Genomic DNA, 25,707 nt, shown 5'->3' with positions numbered 1-25,707 from the left:
CCAAGTTGTTCCAAACTTCTTCCATTTAAGAATTGTGGAGGCCACTGTGCTCTTGGGAACCTTCAACACAGCAGAAATGTTTTTTGTAGGCTTCCCCAGATCTGTGCCTCGACACAATCTTGTCTCTGAGCTCTGCAGGCAGTTCCTTCGACCTCATGGCTTGGTTTTTGCTCTGATATGCATTGTCAGCTGTGAGACCATATGTAGACAGGTGTGTGCCTTTCCAAATCATGTCCAATCAATTGAGTTTACCACAGGTGGACTCCAATGAAGGTGTAGAAACATCTCAAAGATGACCAAGAGAAATGGGAGGCACCTGAGCTAAATTTCAAGTGTCATAGCAAAGGGTCTGAATACTTATGTAAATGTGATATTTCAGTTTTTCCCTTGTTATAAATTTGCAAAACTTTCTAAAATCCTGTTTTCTCTTTCTCATTATGGGGTATTGAGTGCAGATTGATGAGGGAAAAAATGAATTTAAACGATTTCAGCATAAGGCTGCAATATAACAAAATGTGAAAAAGTGAAGGGGTCTGAATACTTTCTGAATGCACTGTATATGTACACACAGATTGCCAGGCTTGTGGAAGAGCATGCACACACACGTACACATGCACACCACTTGACCAGACAAAAACGACTGTTGGCCCTGGAGGAGAATACTTCCTGAAATGTACAGGTGCCGGCAACGCCACCTTGTGGCATGGCATTTCTACCCGTACTCAGTGGGACACCTTTTGAGGGAGAAATCCTTGGGATGCCCACCGACCGACGGTGGTTGTCCATGCCCTATCCTCTAAAGGCTAAGCACCCAGTGAGGAAGAGGCACATACCAATTTAAAGTCTTTGTTATGAATCAGTCAGAATGGGAATCGAACCGCCCACCTCCCGGACTCAAAGCGGACCCTCTAACCACAATGATACCGAGTGTGGTGTGAGCATTAAACAGTAAATCCCACAAAACCTGTGCTATTTTCATGGTAACGAATAGAATGCACCAGATATGCATGAAGCTGCCAAATTGGTGCTACCGTCTTTCCAAATGGATACGTTCAGATTTGACATTTGAATTTATATAACTCGTGAAGTACCCATGCTAGGCACGGGTTGGAGGCCAGAAGCAAACAGACAATGCAGAAACGGCGAATGCTAAAGCATGAAACCAATACATTCCACATTCCTGTAGCACCTTCAGTTGCACGTCAGACATGTACAGCAAGTTAGTGAAGGACTTCCATGAACAACGTACCTATTTGCAAACAAACGGGTACGTTTGATCCATACCCAGTCAATGGCGAATCTGCATTTGGCGATCCACGAATTTCATGTTTAGAAAGTAGAAACCGTCATGGCATTTCATCATTCCCTGAACTCGATTTCTCTTTTTTCATTCCAAATAGCATAACTCGTCACAAATTAAATAGCATTAATATAAAAAATAAACTTTTAACAACATTCGTGACATAAACAAATATTTAAATCCTGATGTGAAGTTCCATACGGTTGGGTGAATACAATTATGAATTCAAAATCGTAATTGTATTCACTCAATTCCAATCATCAATTGATACTTTAACAAAATACTGTTTTAAATGACGGTTTTATTGGGATATTATCAAACCAGCTCATTGCCGTCATCTGTCCACTTCTGGATTCGTGAAAGGTTCGTAATTCATCAGGATTTTCCTCAATTCCACAATGAAATGTTCATGAAATACTGTTCAGCCGTTATTAATTTTCATGTCATGTCATTTTGGTGAATTATCGTTGGATTTTACTGCAGGGGTTCCAGGAAATCGTTGCAATCGGTTCAGCCGTTTTTGCGGTACCCGGGACAATAACGTTATGTGGGAGTCCAAACCTGAAAATGCTGGAGACCAAAGCTGAAATTGGAAAAACAATATAGCCTATTTTACTCCAGGAGGTCCCAGGATTACCCACCCAAAATATCGTTGCGATCGGTTCAGCCATTTTTGCGGTACCTGGGAACGGACGGACAGATGGACAGACAGACATTTGGTGAATTATAGTAAGATCAGAAATCTCCCATAACAATTCCTGGTTGCTGTTGCAAATCAATCTTTTGAGATGTTTAGCAAGAAATTCAAAGCGGAATCGCTCTCAACTGCATCCAAAATGGATGCATCACTTGTACTGTGCACAGCATCGGAATGATCACGCTTAACGTCCGAGAAGTCTCTGCAATTCAACAAGATGAAGGTCGCGAGAAGCAAGTTCGCAAAGATCTTTTTTGTTTCATCTCCATTGGCAGTACCCATGTTGGTTAATGACATCTTTCCTAGAGAGCGACTAAAATTGAAGGATGTGATCTATACAAAGATAATACAATGGACAAAAACATTAGGTGTGATGCAATGTGTACCATATTTTCTCAGCATTTCCCTCATGTTCTCATCTGCAAAAAAAGAAAAGTGAAATTTTTTGGAGTAAAAATTTGGAGTAAAAAATGTGCACAAGATGACAACTGGGATGTAGCTCATTAAAAAAATGCATTTCTATATGCATATTCATTGTTCCAGGGAGCATTCAAATTTGCCAAAGTTAGAATCACTTATAACAAGGGAGATCTCGCGAGATCACGGCGAGGTCACGTCTTTTCGAAGCTGTTCCATGCGCTCACGCTTTCGAAGCTAAGTGATATTTCTCAATTGTGTTTTTGTCGAGACTGTATCTATCTTTCGGTGTGTGTACCTATAGCGTATCTTTTTGGAAAATTTTCGGTGATAATTTTTCGTACATGTATACACAATCGTCGGTTAATGCGTATCGAGTATTCTGCGGCCTAGTACTCGTAGGCTTCGGCTACCGTACCGTCTCCGACCTTGTGGTTTTGTTTTTCTCTCAGCGATTCGTCAAATGCGCTGAAATTATTTTCGTCCTCTGTTTCGTCCCAGTCGTTCACCCCATACCTCCTTGTTTAATATCTCTACTCACAAAAACAAAAAAAACCCAAAAAGAAAAATTTCCTTCCCAGGTCTTATTCGTTTATTTGTTGTTCTTTTTGTTCGTTCATTCTTCGTTCGCGATCACGTGGTTAGAAATGTATAATCTCTCCCCTGAACAACTATTTTCTCTCATATATTATAACACCCTTTTCTTCTTTTCTTACAAAAGGATGCTTTCGTCTTGCTCACCAAATCTATTCATTCCAAAAAATATATATAATACCATCTCTTACAGTTCCTCCTTTCTACATTCCCTAAACTATCCAGAACTCCACCCCTCCTCCAGTGTCCTCAAATGTATTTTTGACTCGAAGGTCTCAAACTCATTTTGCAAAAAATGTTCGTTTCCCATGAATCATACACTTTTCAAAATCCAATCTCACCCCTCCCCTCCAAATCCTCCCCATCACCCATCCCTTTCAAATCTCCCCCCTTGCCCCTTCCCTCCCCTCCCTCCTAAACTCCCCCCACACCCCTCCCCTCCGAGACTCTCCCTCGCTCCTCCCCTCCTAGACTCCCCTCTCACCCCTCCTCCTGAAAGCATCCTCCCTGCTTCTTCCCCCTTCCAAATTTCACCTTCATGTCCCCCAACCTTCTACCTCGCACTTCCCCCTCCTCAAATAACACCTCACTGTGCCTCACCCAATCTCCATTAAGCCTTTTGTCCGCCCCATTCTTCCCTTTCTCCAAGCTATTCTGAAATCTCTGACACACCTTCAACAGCTCTCCCTACCTCTTCCTCCTCTTCCACATCTTACCCTACCCCTCCCCCCCTGTTCTGGACCCGATACTCCCCCTTCCTCTTCATTAACGGTATGGACCTCAAACATCCGGGGCCTTCGCTCAAACTTGACTGACCTCTCCATACAGGTTGCTTCTGACAAACCAGATGTGATCTGCTTAACAGAAACTTTCCTCCTTCATGATGTCTCTGATGCCTTGGTATCTCTCCCAGGTTACTCCCTCCTCCGGTATGATAGACCTGAGCCTCGTCCTGGAGGTGGGGTTGCTATCTTTATAAAAAACTCTCTTCCTCACTCGCCCTCCACTGCCCTCTCTCCACCTCACCCCTAGGAATACCTTTGGCTACGGCTTCCCCTTCGCTCCCACCTTTTGTTCATATGTGTGTTGTACCGTCCACCAAACAGCGATGACTCCATCTACATCTCACTGTCTGATAATATGGACCAACTTCTATCTACCCATCCCAACTCTCTCTTCCTCATATGTGGTGATTTCAATTGTCACCATGCCAGTTGGCTGGGTGTGGGTACCTCTCTCACCAGCCATGGCTCTTCAGCAAAGGACTTCTGCGACTCACTGGGACTGACACAATCTGTCAATTTCCCGACCCGGATCTCAGTCAACGGAGCATCTTCTCTTCTGGATTTGGTTATGACAAACTTCCCTGAAAATGTCTGCTGCTCTTCTTCTGCTCCAATCGGCTCATCTGATCATGTGCTTGTCAAAGTGGACATCTCTCTGACCATTCTCAGAGAGCCTCCTCAGCTTCGCGAGTCTGGCATTTCACTCAGGCCAACTGGCACGGTCTTCAAGCAGCCATCAATCATCTGGACTGGTCTCCCATCTCTACCGCCTCTGACATCAACTCATCCTGGGAATTCTTTCAAAGTAAATTGCTCTCTCTCATGCACAGATTTATCCCATCTCGTCTTCAGTTGTCATACCCTTCCTCCCGTCCATGGTCCACGGAATCCTGTGGTGAGGCTGTTGCCCAGAAACAATTTGCTTTCGTCTCCTGGAAAGCAAATACAACGGAAGGAAATCTCATTTCCTTTCACAAAGCCCGAAACAAGTGTGTGTCCACCCTCAGGAGAGCCAGGAAACAATATCTCACCGTTCTCAAGACCGAACTCTCTTATCTGTCTCCCTCTTCCAAATCCTGGTGGCGTCTGGTCAAATCTGTTTCTGGTGTTTGTTCCCCCTCCATCCCCTCCCTCACCTCAAACGGCTTAACGGCTGACTCCGCACGTGAAAAAGCTGAATGCCTCAACTCTGTGTTTGCCTCTAAATATTGTGTCCCAAACCCATCCCTCTCTGTACCCACCGTACCCAGTCGTACCCAGCTGCTCCTGGACTCTGTGTCCTTTCCTCCTGACAAGGTGGAAAAGTTTGTCAACCCTCGACTCTGATTCTGCAACTGGTCCTGACGGCATCAGCCCACGGGTCCTAAAATCATGTTCTTCTGCTCTTTCACTCCCTCTTTCTGTTCTCTTCACCCTCTCTTTTGCTCAAGGTCATCTGCCATCTGCTTGGAAATCAGCCAACATCACCGCTTTGCACAAAAAAGGTGCAAAAACAGATCCCAGCAACTACAGACCAATCAGCCTTCTCCCAATTATCAGCAAAGTCATGGAATCCATCATTGCTTCAGATATGAAATCTTTCCTCTTCTCCAATGGCTTGATCTCTGATCATCAATTTGGTTTCAGACCTGGTCACTCTACTCTGGACATGCTGCTTCTGCTTTCTCAACAATGGATGGAGGTCCTCAACGCCAAACAGGAAATTAGAGCTGTCTCCCTTGACATTTCACGTGCCTTCGATACGGTCTGGCACCCTGCTCTGCTCACCAAACTCTCCTCCTTTGGTATCCATGGAAATCTCCACGCATGGCTGGCGGACTTCCTCTCTGGTCGTAGTCAACGTGTGGCCCTGAATGGGTTTCTCTCATCTCCTCTTCCTGTTCAGGCTGGAGTTCCTCAATGCAGTGTTCTGGGCCCTGTGCTTTTTCTGGTCTTCATCAATGATCTCTCTGACTCTCTTGAAAATCCTCTCTATCTCTTTGCTGACGACTCTACTCTCTGTCGCTCCATTCCTCATCCCTCAGATCGGCAGTCTGCAGCCTCCTCACTCTCTGCAGACCTGGACAAAATCACAGACTGGGCAAACAAATGGAACATGTCTTTCAATCCTGATAAATCTCACACTCTTACGATGTCTCTCCGAAAAGACCGACTGGAAAACCCACCCATCCACTTTCTGAATAATCCTCTCCAAGAAGTTCTGTCACTCAAGCTTTTGGGTCTCACTATTTGCCATGATCTTTCCTGGGAAAACCACATTTCAAATCTGGCCTCCAAAGCCAGTCGCCGACTGGGCATCCTCCGTCGTGTGAAGTCCTTCCTTGGCACACCTGAGCTCCTCACCACATACAAGGCTTTCATCCGCAGCTCTATGGAATACTGCTCACCCCTCTGGTCTGGTGCTCCTGCCTCACACCTAGCCCGTCTTCACGCTGTTGAAACCAAAGCGTTCAGAATCATTGGAATCTCCCGCGATGAAGCTAACTCCAAGGGCCTTTCACTCACTCACCGCAGGCAGGTTGGTGGTCTTTCCGTCTTCTACCGACTCCTCTCTGGCCTTGCCCCCCCAGCCCTCTCTGGGCTCTGTCCCCCAAATATTCCTACAGGTCGCACAAGATCTGCTTGCAACACTCTTATGGTTAAACTGCCAAAATCAAGACTTTCTGCTCACCTTCACTCCTTCATTCCTCTTTTCTCCCACCTCTGGAACAAACTCCCTCACTCTCTTCAATCCCACTGCACCCTCCAGGTCTTTAAAACAGCTGTTCACCACCATCTCTTATCCTCCCCCATCCAAAACCTTGATCTTTTCTACCCCCGCTAATTTCGGTCCCCTTGTGTTTTATACCTCTCCCCCCCGCCCTCCCCCTCCCACGCCTCCTGCCCCCAAGCCCTCTCCCTCCCACACTTCTCCCTGCTCTCAAATGTTGTGGTTGTGTGCTTCCCCTTCTCTCCCCATCTTGTCTTCCGCTCCCTCTTTTTGTGTGTTTTGTTTGTCTGGTTGATTTGTTTGTGAAATAAATGTTAGCTCTTTCACGAGCCTCGATTCAGTATACAAAAAAAAAAAAAAAAAAAAAAATTTTTTTTTTTAAGTTGAAGCCATTACATCAACCATATAATAATAATAATAATAATAATACATTTATTTTATATAGCGCTTTTCAAGAAGCCCAAAGACGCTTTGACAGAGTACAAAAAACAAGTGCAAAAAGACATAAATCAACAGGTAAATAATCAAAGCAAAAGGAAGGAGAAGGAGAGGAGATAGTCAGGGGTTAAATGCTGTGGGTTAAATGTTGAATGCAGTGTTGAACAGGTGGGTCTTGAGTGATGTTTCGAATGTGGTGAGTGAGGAGGAGTCTCTGATGGTGTGAGGTAGTGAGTTCCAGAGGGTGGGAGCAGCGATGGAGAAGGCCCTGTCCCCCCAGGATCTGAATTTGGTCCGCATGGGGGGGTCAGGAGGTTGGTACCAGCAGAGCGGAGGTTGCGGGTGGGAGTGTGTCTGGAGAGGAAGTCAGTCAGGTAGGATGGGGCCAGGTTATGGAGGGCTTCGTAGGTCAAGAGGAGGATTTTGTACTGGATTCTCTGGGGGATGGGGAGCCAGTGAAGCTTGTAAAGGACGGGGGTGATGTGGTCACGGGTCCGGGAATGGGTGAGTAGACGGGCAGCGGAGTTCTGAATGTATTGGAGTTTATTGATGATTATGGAGGGTGAACCAAAGAGGAGGCTGTTGCAGTAGTCCAGATGGGAGGTGATGAAGGCGTGGATGAAGGTTTCTGCAGCCGTGGAGGAGAGGGATGGACGGAGACGGGCGATGTTTTTCAGGTGAAAGAAGGCTGTCTTTGTGATCTGTTTAGTGTATTTGTCGAAGGAGAGGGTTTGGTCAAAGATGACGCCAAGATTCCGGATGTGAGGGGAGGTGGATACTGGGAAACCGTCGATGTTGAGGGCAAAGTTATGGGTGGATTTGGTGAGCGTTTTTGGGCCAATGATGATTATTTCAGATTTATCATAGTTAAGTTTGAGGAAGTTGATTTGAAGCCAGGATTTTATTTCAGTGATGCAGTTTGTCAGGATAGAGTGGGTGGCGGTGGAGATGGACTTGGTGGAGATGAAAAGCTGGATGTCATCGGCGAAGCAGTGGAATTGGAGACCATGACGGCGGATTAAGTGACCAAGGGGGGACAGGTACAGGATGAAGAGGAGGGGGCCAAGAACTGAACCTTAGGGGACACCTTGGGGGAGGGGAGCAGTGGGGGATTTGCAGTTATTGATGGAGATGAACTGGCGTCTGTCGGAGAGGTATGATTCTAGTATTAAATAGTATAGTATTAGTATAGTATAGTATTATACTAGTATACTATTAGTATTCAAGTCGGGTGAGGAGGATGGTGTGATTGATGGTGTCAAAGGCGGCGCTGAGGTCGAGGAGGATGAGAATGTTGAGGTTGCCAGCGTCAGAGGAGAGGAGAAGGTCGTTGGTGATTTTGAGGAGAGCAGTTTCAGTACTGTGGTTGGAGCGGAATCCGGATAGTATTATACGAGTATACTATTAAATTACATTCATTGCAATTACGGTGTGTATGTGTATGTGTATGTGTATGTGTATGTATGTGTGTGTGTGTGTGTGTGTGTGTGTGTGTGTGTGTGTGTGTGTGTGTGTGTGTGTGTATATATATATATATATATATATATATAAATACACAAGATCGAGGCTCGTGTAAGAGCTAATATTAATCACAAAAAAGACAAACTGACACATAAAACATAAGATAACGGGAGCGGGAGACAAGATGGGGGGGAGAGAGAGAAGCACACAAGCACAACAGTAGAAAACAGGGACATCGGGAAATCTGTGGGAGGGAGAGGGCTTGGGGGGAGGAGGCAAGGGAAGGGGGGAGGAGGCACGGGAAGGGGGGGGGGGTGGGAGAGTCAGAGCTGTAGATGGCTCTGGGGAGAGTATAAAACACATATATATATATATATATATATACATATACACACACTGGAACGAAGAATTATTGCTGGCGAGGGCCTCGTGTCGATCTTTGGCGGCGGATAGGTAGAACTTTGGATTAAATCAGCAGTCGTTGATCGAAGGATGCTAACCGCCGTGGGAAGCAAGAATACGCCTCAATCCCAATCTATATACATTGACCCATCGACATAATATCCATCAGCAACTTGTTTTATGTTGTTGTTGTTGTAAACAAATCCTTTTACTGTGTTACATTCGTGTCCATACGTCCTTCGACTTGGACTCATCTCCAGCCAAATTAAATAAACAGGAAAGCAGTATTTAATTTTATGGGAAGAGGCAGTTTCTTAATGTCGTGCATCTATTCAAGAAGTGGGATATTTGGGAAACACTGCTTCTGAAAAGTTGTATCATCAAGCATTTCTCACTCGTTTTCAGCTTGTTGATCGTTTTCTCCACAACAACCCGAGTCCTGCCATCGCATTCCAATATGTGCCAGAACGTGCAGGCATTCTTTGGTCCACCCTCCAGGATGAGGTTCAGGAGGAAATCAACACGATTATCAGCATTCATTTCAATCAGCTGTCCAAATAACTGCACACGGGTTAAAAAATGAACTTGCTTCATCTCATCGCTTGAAAGCAATATTAGAAACAAGTACAAAACTCAATGATATTGTGGTTAGAGTGTCAGCTACAAGTCTAGTAGGTCGATGGATTGAACCTGATCCATACCGAGTCATACCAAACACTCGGAAAGTGTCAGAAAATGTAAATTTACATTTTAAAAAAACGTAAAACTGCCCGTGAAAGAAAACAAACAAAAAAAAATCTCTATCGATATCTCGCATTTGAAAATTGTAATTTATATAACTGTAAACTGTGAAATAAAAACCTAACTCGATATCTAGCAGGAGGTCGGTGACGCTTGCCTATAAACATAAAGCTCCTATTTATTATGTACCTACATGTGAAGCACGGTTTGTTATTGCTTACATGTAAGCATACCCTACTAGTATATATATATATATATATATATATATATATATATATATATATATATATATATATATATATATATATATATATATATATATATACATATACAGCCACGTGAAAAGGTAAGTACACCCCATGTAAAGCTTTGACTTTTTCAACATATTTCAACATACAGCTATTTGATCTTCATTTTTTTTTTTTTTTTTTTTTTTGTATACAAGATCGAGGCTCGTGAAAGAGCTAACATTAATCACACAAAAAGACAAACCGACACACAAAACACAAAAAACAAGGGGAGCGGCAGACAAGATGGGGAGAGAGGGGGAAGGACACAAACAACATTTGAGAGCAGGGACATCGGGAGGACTTGGGGGGAGGTGGGAGAGGAATAAAACACATGAACACTGCAAGGACTCTGGGGTGAATTACCGGGGATAGAAAAGATCAAGGTTTTCGATGGGGGAAGATAAGAGATGGTGGTGAACAGCTGTTTTAAAGACCTGGAGGGAGGAGTGGGATTGAAGGGAGTGGGGGAGTTTGTTCCAGAGGCGGGAGAAAAGGGGAATGAAAGAGTGAAGGTGAGCAGAGAGCCTAGACTTTGGCAGTTTAACCATAAGAGGGTTGCAGGCAGATCTTGTGCGACCTGAAGGAATATTGGGGGGACAGAGCACAGAGAGAGCTGGGGGAGCAAGGCCGGAGAGGAGTCGGTAGAAGACAGAAAGACCACCAACCTGCCTGCGGTGAGTGAGTGAAAGGCCCTCGGAGTTGACTACATCGCAGGAGATTCCAATGATTCTGAAAGCTTTGGCCTCCACAGCATGAAGCCGAGCAAGGTGTGAGGCAGGAGCACCAGCCCAGAGGGGGGAACAGTATTCCATTGAGCTGCGGATGAAAGCCTTGTATGTGGTGAGGAGCTCAGGTGTGCCAAGGAAGGACTTCGCACGACGGAGGATGCCCAGTCGGCGACTGGCTTTGGAGGCCAGCGTGGAAATGTGGTTTTCCCAAGAAAGATCATGGCAGATAGTGAGACCCAAAAGCTTGAGCGACAGAACTTCTTGGAGAGGATTGTTGAGAAAGTAGATGGGAGGGTTGTCCAGTCGGTCCTTTCGGAGAGACATTGTAAGAGTGTGAGATTTGTCAGGATTGAAAGACATGTTCTACTTGTTTGACCAGTCTGTGATTTTGTCCAGGTCTGCAGAGAGTGAGGAGGCTGCAGACTGCCGATCTGAGGGATGAGGAATGGAGCGGCATATAGTGGAGTCATCAGCAAAGAGATAGAGAGGATTTTCCAGAGAGTCAGAGAGGTCATTGATGAAGACCAGAAATAGCACAGGGCCCAGAACACTACCTTGGGGAACTCCAGCCAGAACAGGAAGGGAAGATGAGAGAAATCCATTCAGGGCCACACGTTGCCTACGACCAGAGAGGAAATCCGCAAGCCATGAGTGGAGATTTCCCTGAATACCACATGAGGTGAGTTTGGTGAGCAGAGCTGGGTGCCAGACCGTATCGAAGGCACGTGATATGTCAAGTGAGACAGCTCTGATTTCCTGTTTGGCATTGAGGACCTCCATCCATTGTTGAGTCAGCAGAAGCAACATGTCCAGAGTAGAATGACCTGGTCTGAATCCAAATTGATGATCAGAGATCAAGTCATTGGAGAAGAGGAAGGATTTGATATCTGAAGCAATGATGGATTCCATGACTTTGCTGATAATTGAGAGCAGGCTGATTGGTCTGTAGTTGCAAGGATCTGTTTTTGCCCCTTTTTTGTGTAAAGCGGTAATGTTTGCTGATTTCCAAGATGCTGGCAGATGACCTTGAGCAAAAGAGAGGGTGAAAAGAACAGGGAGAGGGTGAGATAGAGCGGCAGAGCAGGATGTTAGGACCCGAGGGCTGATGCCATCTGGTCCAGTTGCAGAATCAGAGTCGAGGTTTGATAAAAACTTCTCCACCTTGTCAGGAGAGAAGGACACAGAGTCCAGGAGCAGTTGGGTTCGACTGGGAAAGGTGGGAACAGAGAGAGATGGGTTTGGGCACAAGATTTTGAGGCAAACACAGAGTTGAGGCATTCGGCTTTGTCACGTGCGGTGTCAACTGTGTAGCCATTTGAGGTAAGGGAGGGGATGGAGGGGGAACAAACACCAGAAACGGATGTGACCAGACGCCACCAGGATTTGGAGGAAGGAGACAGGTTTGAGAGTTCAATCTTGAGTGTGGAGAGATAGTGCTTCCTGGCACTCCTGAGGGTAGAAACACACTTGTTTCGAGCTTGGTGGAAGGAACTGAGATTGCCTTCAGTTGGATTTGCCTTCCAAGATGCAAAGGCAAGTTGTTTCAGGGCAACTGCCTCACCACAAGATTCAGTGTACCATGGACGGGAGGAAGGGTAAGACAACTGAAGACGAGATGGGATAAATCTGTGCATGAGAGAGAGCAGTTTGCTTTGGAAGAATTCCCAGGAAGAATTGATGTCAGAGGCATTAGAGATGGGAGACCAGTCCAGTTGATTGATGGCTGCTTGCAGACCGTGCCAGTCGGCCTGAGTGAAATGCCAGACTCGTCGGCGCTGAGGAGGCTCTCTGAGAATGGCCAGTGAGATGTACACTTTAACAAGCACATGATCAGAAGAACCGATTGGAGCAGAAGAAGAGCAGCAGACATTTGCAGGGAAGTTAGTCATAACCAAGTCCAGAAGAGAAGATACTCCATTGACTGAGATCCGGGTTGGGAAATTGACAGATTGTGTCAGTCCCAATGAGTCGCAGAAGTCCTTTGCTGAGGTGCCATGGCTGGTGAGAGATGAACCCACACACAGCCAGCTGGCATGATGACAGTTGAAGTCGCCACATATGAGGAAGAGAGAGTTTGGATGAGTTGATAGAAGTTGGTCCATGTTGTCCGACAGAGAAATGTAAATGGAGTCATCACTGTTTGGAGGACGGTACAGAACACATATGAACAAAAGGTGGGAGCGGAGAGGAAGCCGTAGCCAGAGGTACTCCTGTGGGTGGGGTGGAGAGAGGGCAGTGCAGGGAGAGTGAGGAATAGAGTTTTTGATAAAGATAGCCACCCCACCACCAGGACGAGGATCAGGTCTATCGTACCGGAGGAGGGAGTAATCAGGAAGAGATATTAAGGAATCAGAGACATCTTGAAGGAGGAAAGTTTCTGTGAAACAGATCAAGTCTGGATTTTCAGAAGCAACCTGAATGGAGAGATCAATCAGGTTTGAGCAAAGGCCCCGGATGTTTGAGGTCCATACCATTAGTGAGGAGAGAGGGGGAGCATCGGGTGCAGGACAGGGGAGGGGAGGGGTAGGGTCAGATGAAGGGTGAGAGGGGGATGTAGGAAGAGCAGTTGATAGTGTGTCAGAGATTACAGAAGAGTTACAAGAAAGGGAAGGATGAGGAGGACGAAAGGTTTGATGGTGATGGAATGAGGCACAGTGAGAGTTTGTTTGAGGGGGGGCAGAGGAAAGTAGAAGGTTGGGGGAGGTGGAGGTATGACATAGGAGGGAGAGGAAGTGGGGAGGAGGCAGCTTTGAGAAGGAGGTGGGAGGAGGGAGAATTTAGGAGGGATGGTTGGGGGGGAGATTTGAAGGGGAGGGGCAAGGGGGGAGTTTAGAAAGTGGATGATTAATGAAAGATGAACATATACACAAAGAATTAAGTTAAGCACCCCCCCGTTTTTTTACAACCTCGCACATTACAAGTTTGTTGTCGTCAAAACAGTGTAATATACCCATGATATTGCTATATTTTCTGGAGAAGTGATATTATGGTCACATAAAAACATAACAATCATGCCGTTTTCAATATTTTATTCTGAATAATTTAAGGTGAAATTTTTTGGGAATTTTAGGCATATTTTCACCTCAATTTAAGTATGGAGCTATAGGTCCATCACGGACAGTGTGGATGACGTTTATGTTTTCTAACGTACAGTCATTGTTCTGAGAAGACCTCTAGCGATCTTTGCGTCAATAACGTGTGTAGGACCCACGTGATCGGATCACTGACTCAACCCTACGTCTCATAGACCCTGTAAGCCGTCGTATGCGTTGCTGTGGCAGGTTGTTCCATTCCCGATGTAATGCACGTTCCAATTCATCCAGATTGGCTATTGGAGGGACCATCTTCGCAATTTGTCGTCCCAACATGTCCCAAACGTGCTCGAGGGGGTTCAACCTGCCACAGCATTTATTCTGTGGGTTGAGTCAGTGATCATTTATTGGTCAGTGACCTGTGGTCTGTGGTCAGTTTGTTTATTTTTTTATTTTATTGGTCTGTGGTCAGTGACCACAGCATTTATTCATTTATTTATTCACACAGCATATATACGACGGCTTACAGGGTCTATGAGACGTAGGGTTGAGTCAGTGATCCGATCACGTGGGTCCTACACACGTTATTGACGCAAAGATCGGTAGAGGTCTTCTCAGAACAATGACTGTGCGTTAGAAAACATAAACGTCATCCACACTGTCCGTGATGGACCTATAGCTCCATACTTAAATTGAGGTGAAAATATGCCTAAAATTCCCAAAAAATTTCACCTTAAATTATTCAGAATAAAATATTGAAAACGGCATGATTGTTATGTTTTTATGTGACCATAATATCACTTCTCCAGAAAATATAGCAATATCATGGGTATATTACACTGTTTTGACGACAACAAACTTGTAATGTGCGAGGTTGTAAAAAAACGGGGGGGGGGGGGGGGTGCTTAACTTAATTCTTTGTGTATATATAACAAATTGGGTTTGTTGTGATTTTCAAGTTAGCGATTCGTTTAAGAACGATGGAGGAGGGATGGAATGAATGAGAATTTAGAGCATGGAGTGATTTGGAATCATAAGAGATTGAATATTTTTTTGAAATGGAATGAGTTGAAGAGGAAATTGAAAGGAGCCTTTTAAATAAGAAGAAAAACAGTGTGTTGTAATAAACCACTGAATAAAACACTGAAGGGGATAGTTATTTAGTTATTTCAACAATATTGAGAGATAACGGTGATATAATACAACAAATATCATGAAACATTTACATTTTGTAGTCCATTGTATACTTTAAATAAACATAAATGCAAATTTCACATGTGGAAAAAGTAAGTACGGGTCAAACTATAAATTTCAAGTTCAAATTTCAAGTCAATTGGATGAAAATTGAGGATTTTGGAAATTTGGCCTATGTTGACCTTTTGGCTTATGTTGACCTCAAAAATACTTGGTGGTTAAATTCAGTGACCAGATATACAAGTCCTCTTCAGATTTCAAGTCAATCGGATGAAAATTGAGGATTTTAGGAATTCAGCAAAGTTGGTGACCTTTGGCCTATGTTGACCTTTTGACCTTTTGACCCCAAAAACAAACAGGCTTCTTGCTTTTGACCAACTCCACCATTTGGGGAAGTTTCGTGAAGATCGGTTGAAAATTGTGACCTGTAGGCCGGTGACAAACAAACAGACAGACAGACAAACAGACAGACAGACAGACAGAACCACAAACGCAACCGACCAATGTACTTGAAAAATCTTCGATTTTGCAAGTAATAAACGTAGTTGTTTGTTGCAGATATCGTTCTTCAAATTGTGCCCAGGGTTTCTGGACCACTGTATATATATTTTACTAAGGAAGCACACTAACCCTATGAGATGACACTGACATCATGTACATAAATTATACCAGGACGTTGATCGAAGGATGCTAACCGCCGTGGGAAGCAAAAATAAGCCTCAATCCCAATCTATATACATTAACCCATCGACATCATGTCCATCAGCAACTTGTTTGTTGTTGTTGTTGTTGTTGTTGTGGTACACAAATCCTTTTGCTGTGTTACATTCGTGTCCGTACTTCATTCGTCTTGGACTCATCTCCAGCCAAATTAAATATACAGGGAAGCAGTATTTCATTTTATGGGAAGAGGCAGTTTCTTAATGTCGTGAATCTATTCAAGAAGTGGGAAATCTATTCAAGATTCAACCTGTGTATGTATATATATATATAGTCAAGTCCGTAGCCGATGAACACCAGCCTTGGACGGATAGCCGGATGGTCTTTAATTTCTGAGGCAAATGGCCGAATTCTTGGCGGTTATTTTTATAGCGCGTGCGGGACAGAGGGCCTCGAGGTGCTCAACTGAACAGAAGCCACACAGGTTTATTCCCGTATCCATGAACAAAGAAACACGACACAACAAATGAAATGTAACACAATAAATAATTTAATGAAAGTAAACCAAAGAGGTGAAAATGAAAGATGAGGTAAAACTAAATCCTAATTTGAGAAGTCTCCACTCAGTCACAAATACGACACACAAGGGAAAAGATAAAATAAAAAGAAAATCCCTTTAGCCGGCCGGCACTCAGCTTTGTTCCAAAATGCTTTTAGGAGCTTCATGGTCGCTGCAGCCGGTGTAACCACTTGCGCGGAGTGCTCCAACAATGGTGCCGAAACCACACTTCGAAAAAGCTCAGGCGCGAAGCAAGCAACCAAGACGGCCGCCTTTCGTTCTCCATTGTCAAGTGCTACGCGGACCCCAGCTCCTTAATGAGCCCAAATGTTGCCCGCCTCTGTCGAGATGCTGCCAGCACAGCAAAAGCTCCGTGCTCCTTCAAAAGTGCACACAATCCCAGCACACCAACAATGGCGAGCTTCTTGTCCGGAGAGACAGAGAGAGACAGAGAGAGACAGAGAGAGACAGAGAGAGAGAGAGAGAGAGAGAGAGAGAGAGAGAGAGAGAGAGAGAGAGAGACAGAGAGAGACACGCTCTTCTTCCTCCTTCTCAAAGCCTCTCAATGACATCATACTGTCCAACGGCCGAGCTCCACTGAATCACGACATGGTCGTGCTCGACCAATGACGAACTTCGGGGTGTGGCTTACCTAGTGTCTAAAGTGGTGCCATAAGGGACATAGGGATAAATTACAGAGGGAACAACATACAAGGAATTAATGAACATAATCCCTGAGCCAAATAAAATTCCCTGCTCCCCCGTGATGGGGACGAATATACAAGCTTAATCCGAACACACGGTCTAAACAAGTACTTATTACATCAAGGTTTCTACACGACATTCGGAGCACCTACCTGGACTAAAGTAATCACTGCCTACCCCCTACAAACGTAACAATATATGTATGTATGTATGTATGTATGTATATATGAATGAATGAATGAATGATCGTTTTAAGGCCATTTTTCCCCACTAGAGCGGGGGTTAGCCTTGCGGGCCCCATGACAATCATGGTTCCCTGTTTGAGGCAATGTTTTTATGGCCGGATGCCCTTCCTGACGCCAACCCTTGGTCGCCTCTTACGATGCGCAGGGATACGGTGTACCTATTCTAAACCGGGGTAAACACCGGGATCATTCATCCCAGCAAGCTGGTACTCAATTCGCGACCTCGGAAGGATGACAGGCTGAGTCAACCCCCCTGGCGTTAATTTAGCGATCGACCGGGATTCGAACCCAGGATCCTAGGATCCCAAGCCGGCACCCTAACCGCTAAGCCAACACCAGGCTCCAATAAGAACCCCCTTCCACGGGCCAACCCCACAGACTCCTTCCCCTAGTTCAATATAAAAAGGACAATATGGGAAGCTGTGCCAAAAGATTCTCCAATAACTCTCAAATCTATTCCTTGTAATCAAGAACTCTTTCCACTGCTTTACTTCACAAACAAGTTCAAATGAGGAAGGAAGCCATGGGAAGTGTGAAAATGCAATTAAACAAAAACACAAGCACCTCTAAGAAGCATTGTGGAAGTAATCCAGCTTCTCTGGCTTTACAGCAAAGCTTGGGAAACTCTTTCCACAACTCCTCTGACAGTGAAGACTTCTCCATTTTCATAAGGAAGAGGAGTTTTTCATTGGAAAATCTGTCTAGCTTTGTTTCCACATCTGCAAATGGAAAGGACAAAGAAACAGACAGTCTGAATGCAGAATCCCAGATGCTCAATTGCAGTCAACTTAAAGTTTCTAATTTTATCGATTAAAATACAAAATGGCTTCCATCTACTGGGTGTCCACAAAGTCGTGCATCATAGGCAAAACATTTATTTGTAAGGTTGGCGACATCAGCTGTTCGAAATGTGTCCCACTAATCTCAAAACATGCTTGTAAATGGAAAAGCAGGTTTCTCTGAATGTTCTTCAAGATATCCAGGCTAATTGTTGAATTAAATCATTTAATTTCCTTTGATAAATAATCAATTAAATAATTTCCTATGATGCGCGACTTTGTGGACACCCTGTAGATCACAGTACATACTTCGAACACAGGTGTCTGATCTTTGTCCATCGTTGTCAACCCACGATCTCAAACGTGGATAACTGCCTCTAAGATCATGGAGAATTGCCAGGAATTTTTCTGCACAAGCTTCGCCTTTCCCATCCATTGTATCCAGGCACTGTCGAATTTCATCCGCTTTGCTTCCTCTGCTCACGATTTGGTCATATTCTTCCCAGCTGAGCGCACTTCTTGCTATGGCTTCATCAAAAGCAGGAGAAGGGTTGTGCAGTAAAGCTTCCACAATATTCGGTCTGTTTTGTCTCAGTTTTTTAACAGCCTTGATTGTTTCTCCATCGGCAGACATAATCTGTGTGGCCTGAAAGATGAGACATCAAATCAGGAATAAGCCGGGAAACCAAAACAAACATTTAATGACCAAATACCAAAATACGTTTAAATATGTGATTGTGAAGAAGATTTTAATTACAAATCTAATTGGTACCAACATATTGTCTCGTACTCGTAGGGCCACAAGGGGCTCTCAGATGTTGAGGCCCAATAATCAAGTACTGCACCCCGAGTCACGGAGCTGCTTATTGCTCGATCCCTTGTAATAAACAGGGCGTTTAACGAAACACGAAGGAACTATGACTCATGCCACAATGTTGGTCATAAAAAACTAACTCTATTAACAATTTACACACTTTACCCAAATTATCATTACCTGGTCTTCAACTGAGCAAATACCCATAAACGAGATGGTGTTCATAGAATACTTATCCGGCACAGTGCGCAGTCAACTTGGTGTGAGCCAACTCTTCTGTTTTTGAACGTTATTTTTTTTTTTCTTTGATCCAATATGGCTGCCAGACCACGTGAGTAATGACATCATAAATTTATATTCTCTAATATAATTGTTGCGTAGATCACACTCAATAAATTTCAAACTAATCAGACCAAGTGTTGTCCCTGATGAATTGTGACGTCATAATTATGGCACCAATGACATCATCGTTAACAACACCTATTCCCCATGCAGAGTTCTTTACAATGAGCCACATTTCAATATTTTCCCATGGAGCGGTTTTGGAATTATGGAGGTGCAACTTTTTTCGGGTTTTCCAAGATGGCGCCTGTACCACATGACGTCATAGTTATGATTTAAAATTCTACAGGTGGAGGCGCTCCTATGGTAAAAATTTAGTGTCAATCAGACCAACGGTTTCCGAGAAAATGAATTTTTAAAATGCAGACACGCCACACATACGTAACCAAATACCTAAACCTGCTTTTCACTTTGCGAGCGTAGAGCAAGAACAGTTGACCAAAATGTATTAGCAAAATCTCGAGATTTCTGAAACTAGGATAATCACATTAAGTGAACACGTTGTGATATGGCTGGCAGAATAGCCAAGACTCTAGATGTACGCCCACTCGCCTCTGAGGTGTCGTATGTAGTGTATTGTCGATTTGACAGTGCAGGCAACTACAACTATTATACTGTAGCGGCTGCCGCTGGGTGTTCACAATCGCCTTGCACCTATCAAGGACGCGGAGCGATCACCATGCCGGGCTCGTCCAGGACGCCCGGGCAGGCCCGCGCTCAACTTGCCAGGCCTCGGTCGGGACGCCCGGGCATGCCCGGGCAGGCTCGCCCTCAACTTGCCAGGCCGCAGCCAGGACGCTGGGCCACGCCCCCTGGCGCCGGGCCTGGGCAAACCCCCTGGGTTAATAGATATATATTGCTGACCGATAAACGGGTTTTCAGAGTGCCTGAGTGTTTGATTTCAATAAAGCAACTCAGATGAATTCCAGCTTTTTGTCGCGTCCATTCTTCCGATCGACGTGGGAGCCCCAGCTCCTTCATTGGTGACCTATCGACATGGACACGGCAGTCGCCCTTAAACTGCCTACCTTCTGGGAGGCTCACGCGGCGGTTTGGTTCGCACAGGCGGAGTCCCTGTTCGCCCTGCGAGGCATCACGGCCGACGACACCCGCTTCCACCATGTGGTAGCTGCGCTCGGGTCGGCTACCGCGGCCCGCGCCCTGAGCCTCCTCGAAAGCCCGCCAGCCGCTGACAAATACGGCGCGATTAAGAAGCTTCTCCTCGATGCTTTCGCCCTCCCATCGGCGGAACGCGCACGGCGCCTGCTCGAACTGCCTGAGCTCGGCGACACGCGCCCTTCCGAGCGAATGGACTACATGCTTTCACTGCTCGGCGAGCACTCTCCGGCATTCCTGTTCCGGGAGCTGTTCCTCCGTCAGCTGCCTAACCCGGTACGCCTCGCCCTGGCAAGCACGACGATCACAGATCCCCGGGCCCTTGCCAGAGAAGCCGACAAGATCTCCGCTGCAGGACGGCGCATCGCAGCGGCGACATGGGACCCACCGCCGTCCGACGCAACAACCATGGCGCCCGAGCACCCGGCACGGTCGACGGCCGAACTGCCGACGCAATTGGCGGCCGCTCTACCGTGCCGACCACCTCCAGCACGACGACCGAGGCCTCCACCCGACCAAGCGTGGTGTTACTATCATGCCAGGTTCGGACAAAAGGCCCGGACATGCCGACCCCCGTGCACCTTCGGCAGGCCGGGAAACGGCCGGGCCGGCGTTCATTACCAGCCATGAGCGCCGGCCACACGGGCAACCTACTGTTCATCACGGATAAAGCGTCCGGACGGCGCTTCCTGTGCGACACCGGCGCCCAACTGAGCGTCATACCCGCCTCTGACCAGGACAGGCAATCCGCGGTTTGCGGCCCCTCCTTGGTTGCGGCCAACGGATCGACTATCCGCACCTTCGGCCCGCGCAACGTCACCCTCTGCTTCGGCGGCCAACGCTTTGCTTGGACGTTTGTAACCGCCAACGTGCCCATGGCTCTGCTAGGCGCCGACTTCCTCTGCGCACACGGACTGCTGGTGGACGTCCAACGGTGTCGTTTAATCAACGCTGAAACCTTCAGCTCCCTGGTATGCACATTGAGCAGCTCCGCGCCGACCGAGTTGGCATGCACCGTCCCGGCGGCGAACGAGTTTGCTCGCCTGCTCACGGAGTTCCCGGCCCTCACGCGGCCGACGTTTTCGGCCGTCGCAGTACGGCATGGGATCGAGCACCACATACCAACCACGGGCCCGCCGGTCTACGCCAGGGCCCGCCGCCTCAACCCAGCCAAGCTCGCCGTAGCGAAGGCCGAATTCGACGCGTTGGAGCACCTCGGCATCGTGCGGCGCTCCGATAGCGCGTGGGCCTCGCCACTGCACATCGTGCCAAAGCCGGGGGGTGGATGGCGCCCGTGTGGCGACTACCGCCGTCTCAATGACGCTACCACCCCCGACAGGTACCCGATCCCGCATATCCAAGACTTCTCCGCCCGTCTGGCGGGACGGGTCATTTTTTCGAAAATTGATCTCATACGGGGATATCACCAGGTACCTGTCAGGGCGGCCGACGTCCCTAAAACGGCAGTCATCACGCCGTTCGGCTTATTCGAATTCTTGCGGATGCCGTTTGGTCTCAAGAATGCGGCTCAGGCGTTCCAGCGCTTGATGGACGGCGTGCTGCGTGACCTGCCGTTCCTTTTCGTTTACCTGGACGACATCCTCGTCGCCAGCACGTCCCGGGCCGAGCACCTCCTCCACCTCCGAACACTGTTCGGGCGCCTCAGCGAGCACGGCCTCATCGTCAACCCGGCCAAATGCCACTTCGGCACGACGGCCGTTGATTTTTTGGGCCACCACATCACCAAGAACGGGGCCGTGCCGCTGCCAACCAAGGTCGAGGCCATCACCACGTTCCCACGTCCCCGCACCATAAAGGCCCTGCAGGAATTCCTGGGAATGGTGAATTTTTATCACCGCTTCGTGCCCCGCGCTGCTCAACTCATGCGGCCCCTCTACGAAGCCCTCCGGGGCAAGCCGGCCAAGCACGACATCGCCTGGTCCGCAGCAATGGATGCGGCCTTCCAACGCTCAAAGCGGGCCCTCGCCGACGCAACACTGCTCGCTCACCCGGTGCTCAACGCTCCCATCGCCCTCACCACGGATGCCTCCGACTACGCGGTGGGCGCCGTACATGAGCAATGGGTGAACGGGGTTTGGCAGCCACTCGCTTTTTTCAGCCGGCAGCTCCGGCCGAACGAGCTCAAATACAGCACGTTTGACCGGGAGCTCCTCGGTCTACACCTGGCCGTCCGCCATTTCCGCCACCTCCTGGAGGGCCGACCTTTCACGGCGTTCGTCGACCACAAGCCGTTGGTTTACGCCATGGCCAAGGTCACGGAGCCATGGTCGGCCCGCCAACAGCACCACCTCTCCGCCGTGTCGGAGTTTACCACGGACATCCGGCACGTCGCCGGCAAAAACAACGCCGTGGCCGACTGTCTTTCCCGGGCCAGCGCGAACGCGGTCCACCTGGGCGTGGATTTTGCGCTTATGGTGGCGGACCAAACCACCGACACCACGGTGCAAGCCCTCCGGGCGGCGGACACGGGCCTCCACCTGGCCGACATCCCCTGCGCGGACACTGTCCTGCTCTGCGACGTCTCCCAAGGCCAGCCTCGCCCCATCGTGCCCGTCACCTGGCAACGCCGCATCTTCGCCTCCCTCCACGGCCTTTCCCACCCGGGCCGGAAAGCTTCCCAGAAGCTGGTGTCGACGCGTTTCGTCTGGCACGGCCTTCGTCGGGACGTCCGCGATTGGACCAGCACCTGCACGGCCTGCCAACGGGCCAAGGTCCACCGACACACCCAGGCCCCGCTGGCACCGTTCACCGTGCCCGAACGACGTTTCGACCACGTCAACGTGGATCTGGTGGGCCCCCTCCCCCCGTCACGGGGGTTCACACACCTGCTCACCATGGTGGACAGGACCACCAGGTGGCCGGAGGCCGTTCCCCTCGTCTCCACCACCACCGCCGACGTGGCGCAGGCTTTCATCGCCACCTGGGTCGCCCGCTTCGGCGCACCGGCGGACATCTCGTCAGACCGCGGACCACAGTTCACCTCCGAGCTGTGGGGCGCGGTCGCCCGCAACCTGGGGGTCAAGCTCCACCGTACTACGGCCTACCACCCCCAAGCAAACGGGTTGTGCGAGCGATTCCACCGCTCCATGAAGGCCGCGCTCATGGCCGGCCTTCAAGACGGCGGTTGGGCCGACCGGCTGCCGTGGGTCCTTTTGGGCCTTCGCACGGCCCCCAAGGAGGACCTCCAGGCATCCACCGCCGAGCTTGTCTATGGCCAGGTGCTACGCGTCCCGGGCGAATTCGTGCCCGACGCTACCAGTCCCTGGTCCGCAGCTCACCAGCGCTCGGACCTCCAGGAGGCCGCCCGACGGTTTGCCCCCGTGCCAACATCCCACCACGGTGACCCCCAGTCCTACGTCCCCCCAGCACTCCGCACAGCGGAGTATGTTTTTGTGCGTCACGACGCACATCGGTGGCCACTCCAGCCGCCGTACGACGGGCCCTTCCGGGTGCTGCGACGGGACGACAAGTCGTTCGTCATCGACATCGGCGGCAGGTCGGACCGGATTGCAGTGGACCGCCTCAAGCCGGCGCACGTGGACGTCGACCACCCACCACGGGTGGCCCTTCCGCCGCGGCGAGGCCGCCCCCCGTCCACGGTGCCCCCCACTCGACCGCCCACCACCTCACCGGACCCCCTCCCACGACCCGCCAGGGGTCGCTTCGGCCGGGTCATCAGGACCCCCCTCAAATTGACCCTGCCGGTGCAAGTCGATTCTGGGGGGACGTGTGTAGCGGCTGCCGCTGGGTGTTCACAATCGCCTTGCACCTATCAAGGACGCGGAGCGATCACCATGCCGGGCTCGTCCAGGACGCCCGGGCAGGCCCGCGCTCAACTTGCCAGGCCTCGGTCGGGACGCTGGGCCACGCCCCCTGGCGCCGGGCCTGGGCAAACCCCCTGGGTTAATAGATATATATTGCTGACCGATAAACGGGTTTTCAGAGTGCCTGAGTGTTTGATTTCAATAAAGCAACTCAGATGAATTCCAGCTTTTTGTCGCGTCCATTCTTCCGATCGACGTGGGAGCCCCAGCTCCTTCAATACCACAAAGGCAATATTGTGAAGCAGAGGACAAAGCAGTAGCAAAAGTAGACACCATAAGTTTTATGGAGTGCAGCTAAGAAACGATGCTTTGTTTTGTGTCTCCTGAAAAAACTAATGATTTAGATCGATGACACAAGTCTCGCCGTGAGAAACCTGGTGTCTGTATGAACGTATCCATTTGGATATGTGATGTCAGCCTCATCACCACGGAAAATCACTCTCATACTAAAGTATGAAATTTGGTGTGTCTGTCTTTTTTTGACCGCGATACATTCGGTTGTTACTTATCCAATCACAACCAAGGAGAACAGGAGGACAAAGGGTCACACAATGGAGGTTGTGGCGACTTCATTCCACACGCTTCCCCCCTCACCCCAAGGGGGTTTTCCCCACCAAGGAGGTTGCATGTTGAGGTGTGTATCCTTATCAAGATAGCTCATTGTGGCGTTTTCCAAGGCGGTTTTTAATAACAAAAGCAATAACATTAATGAGAATAGCCATAATACTAATGTTATTACAAAAAAATATTAATACTAATAATATCCCCTCTCCACAATGCTTTTTTCCTCCTTGGCCAAACACTGTGTTAACGTGAATAGCTTATCGTGGCGTTTTGTGGAGGCACCCCTACCAGAGGTAAAAAGTATTATAAACGCCAAACCCATATGTAGTACATGGTGTTATGTAGAATTATTATATGTAAGTGCAAAATTTGCTACACTAGTGGAACCAATGTTTTTTTGCATCTATAGACCCTTGGCAACAAGACCTGAGTTGGTTCCATTTTTTTCAATGGCGTCTTCGGCGGCCATTTTGAATTTCAAAATGGCCGCCGTTTTTTGCAATTTTGTATGTATTCTAATTTCTACAGTCTTAAACTACACATAGATAACTATAATTACAATAATGAAAGAAATATGAACATTTGCTTTATTGTTTTTTATCTTACAGGTATTCATAGACAAGTTGGATTTCAGCTTCACCGCTGCATAATGTCATCGTTTGAAGAGCCGCCTTCTAAAAAGCAATGCACAAGTTACGAACTTTGTGTATTCTGCCAAGAGAGAACTCCTGAACCTTTGGTTGACGTTGCTCATGCCAATTTCAAATGTGCTTCATATGAAACATTAATTTCTTAGCAGCTTACACAAAAGAGTGCAACTTGGCAACTTAAGCTTTGCGTCAGCTAGTAAGAGACTATGTGATGTTTCTTCAGTAGTACTCAAAGAAAAAAAGGCTACATGGCACAAGCAATGTTACAAGGCAGTGACAAATCGTGCTGATATTGTTACATATTTATGTGAATGTATGTGAATTACCATTCAGGTCTTTGCTTATCCGTGTGTAGTATATTAAGTTGTGGTGTAGTTGTTGTGGTTGGAGGGTCAGGAGCCCTTCTGAGGGAGTGGCCGGAAACGGAAGTGACCGGAAACGGAAGAGAAAAAGACACGAGGAAAAAAGGACGAGTATTATTCTTCCTCGCCCCGCTCCGACAAAAGGTGGGATCGACCTTGCGCTGCGTGAAACAGCGGCGTTCCGAAGCCTGTCTGGCGAGAGGAATTACCGGAACGTGTACCGGCCCGGTGGAGACGTCAAGTTGACGTGGGGCCGTGCATCGAACCCGCGTCTGGC

The 25,707-nt window shown here is 47.9% G+C and overlaps 1 protein-coding gene across 9 annotated transcripts in view; it reads right to left on the bottom strand.

The window, feature by feature from the left end:
• LOC137426940 (NACHT, LRR and PYD domains-containing protein 3) overlaps window positions 1-25,707 on the bottom strand; it is a 113,577-nt gene that overhangs the window by 51,925 nt on the left and 35,945 nt on the right. For 8 of the 9 annotated variants that reach the window (XR_010984422.2, XM_068115983.2, XM_078778836.1 and 5 more), the window contains 4 exons: window positions 18,047-18,383; window positions 17,523-17,677; window positions 9,200-9,365; window positions 2,384-2,416 (listed from right to left, as the gene is read on the bottom strand). Coding sequence is in view for 8 of the 9 variants with exons in the window: in XM_068115983.2 (XP_067972084.2) it covers window positions 2,384-2,416; window positions 9,200-9,365; window positions 17,523-17,677; window positions 18,047-18,371 (679 nt within the window). In the remaining variant the exon portion in view is untranslated. The remainder of the gene's footprint in view (window positions 1-2,383; window positions 2,417-9,199; window positions 9,366-17,522; window positions 17,678-18,046; window positions 18,384-25,707) is intronic. The other variant, XM_078778837.1, reaches the window with a different exon arrangement.

Source organism: Myxine glutinosa, chromosome 5 (assembly GCF_964187855.1).
Source record: "Myxine glutinosa chromosome 5, kmMyxGlut1.1, whole genome shotgun sequence".
In the NCBI taxonomy this organism is placed as follows: Eukaryota; Metazoa; Chordata; class Myxini; order Myxiniformes; family Myxinidae; genus Myxine; species Myxine glutinosa.
Note: the sequence above shows the minus strand (reverse complement) of the source record. Positions and strands in the feature narration are given on the sequence as shown.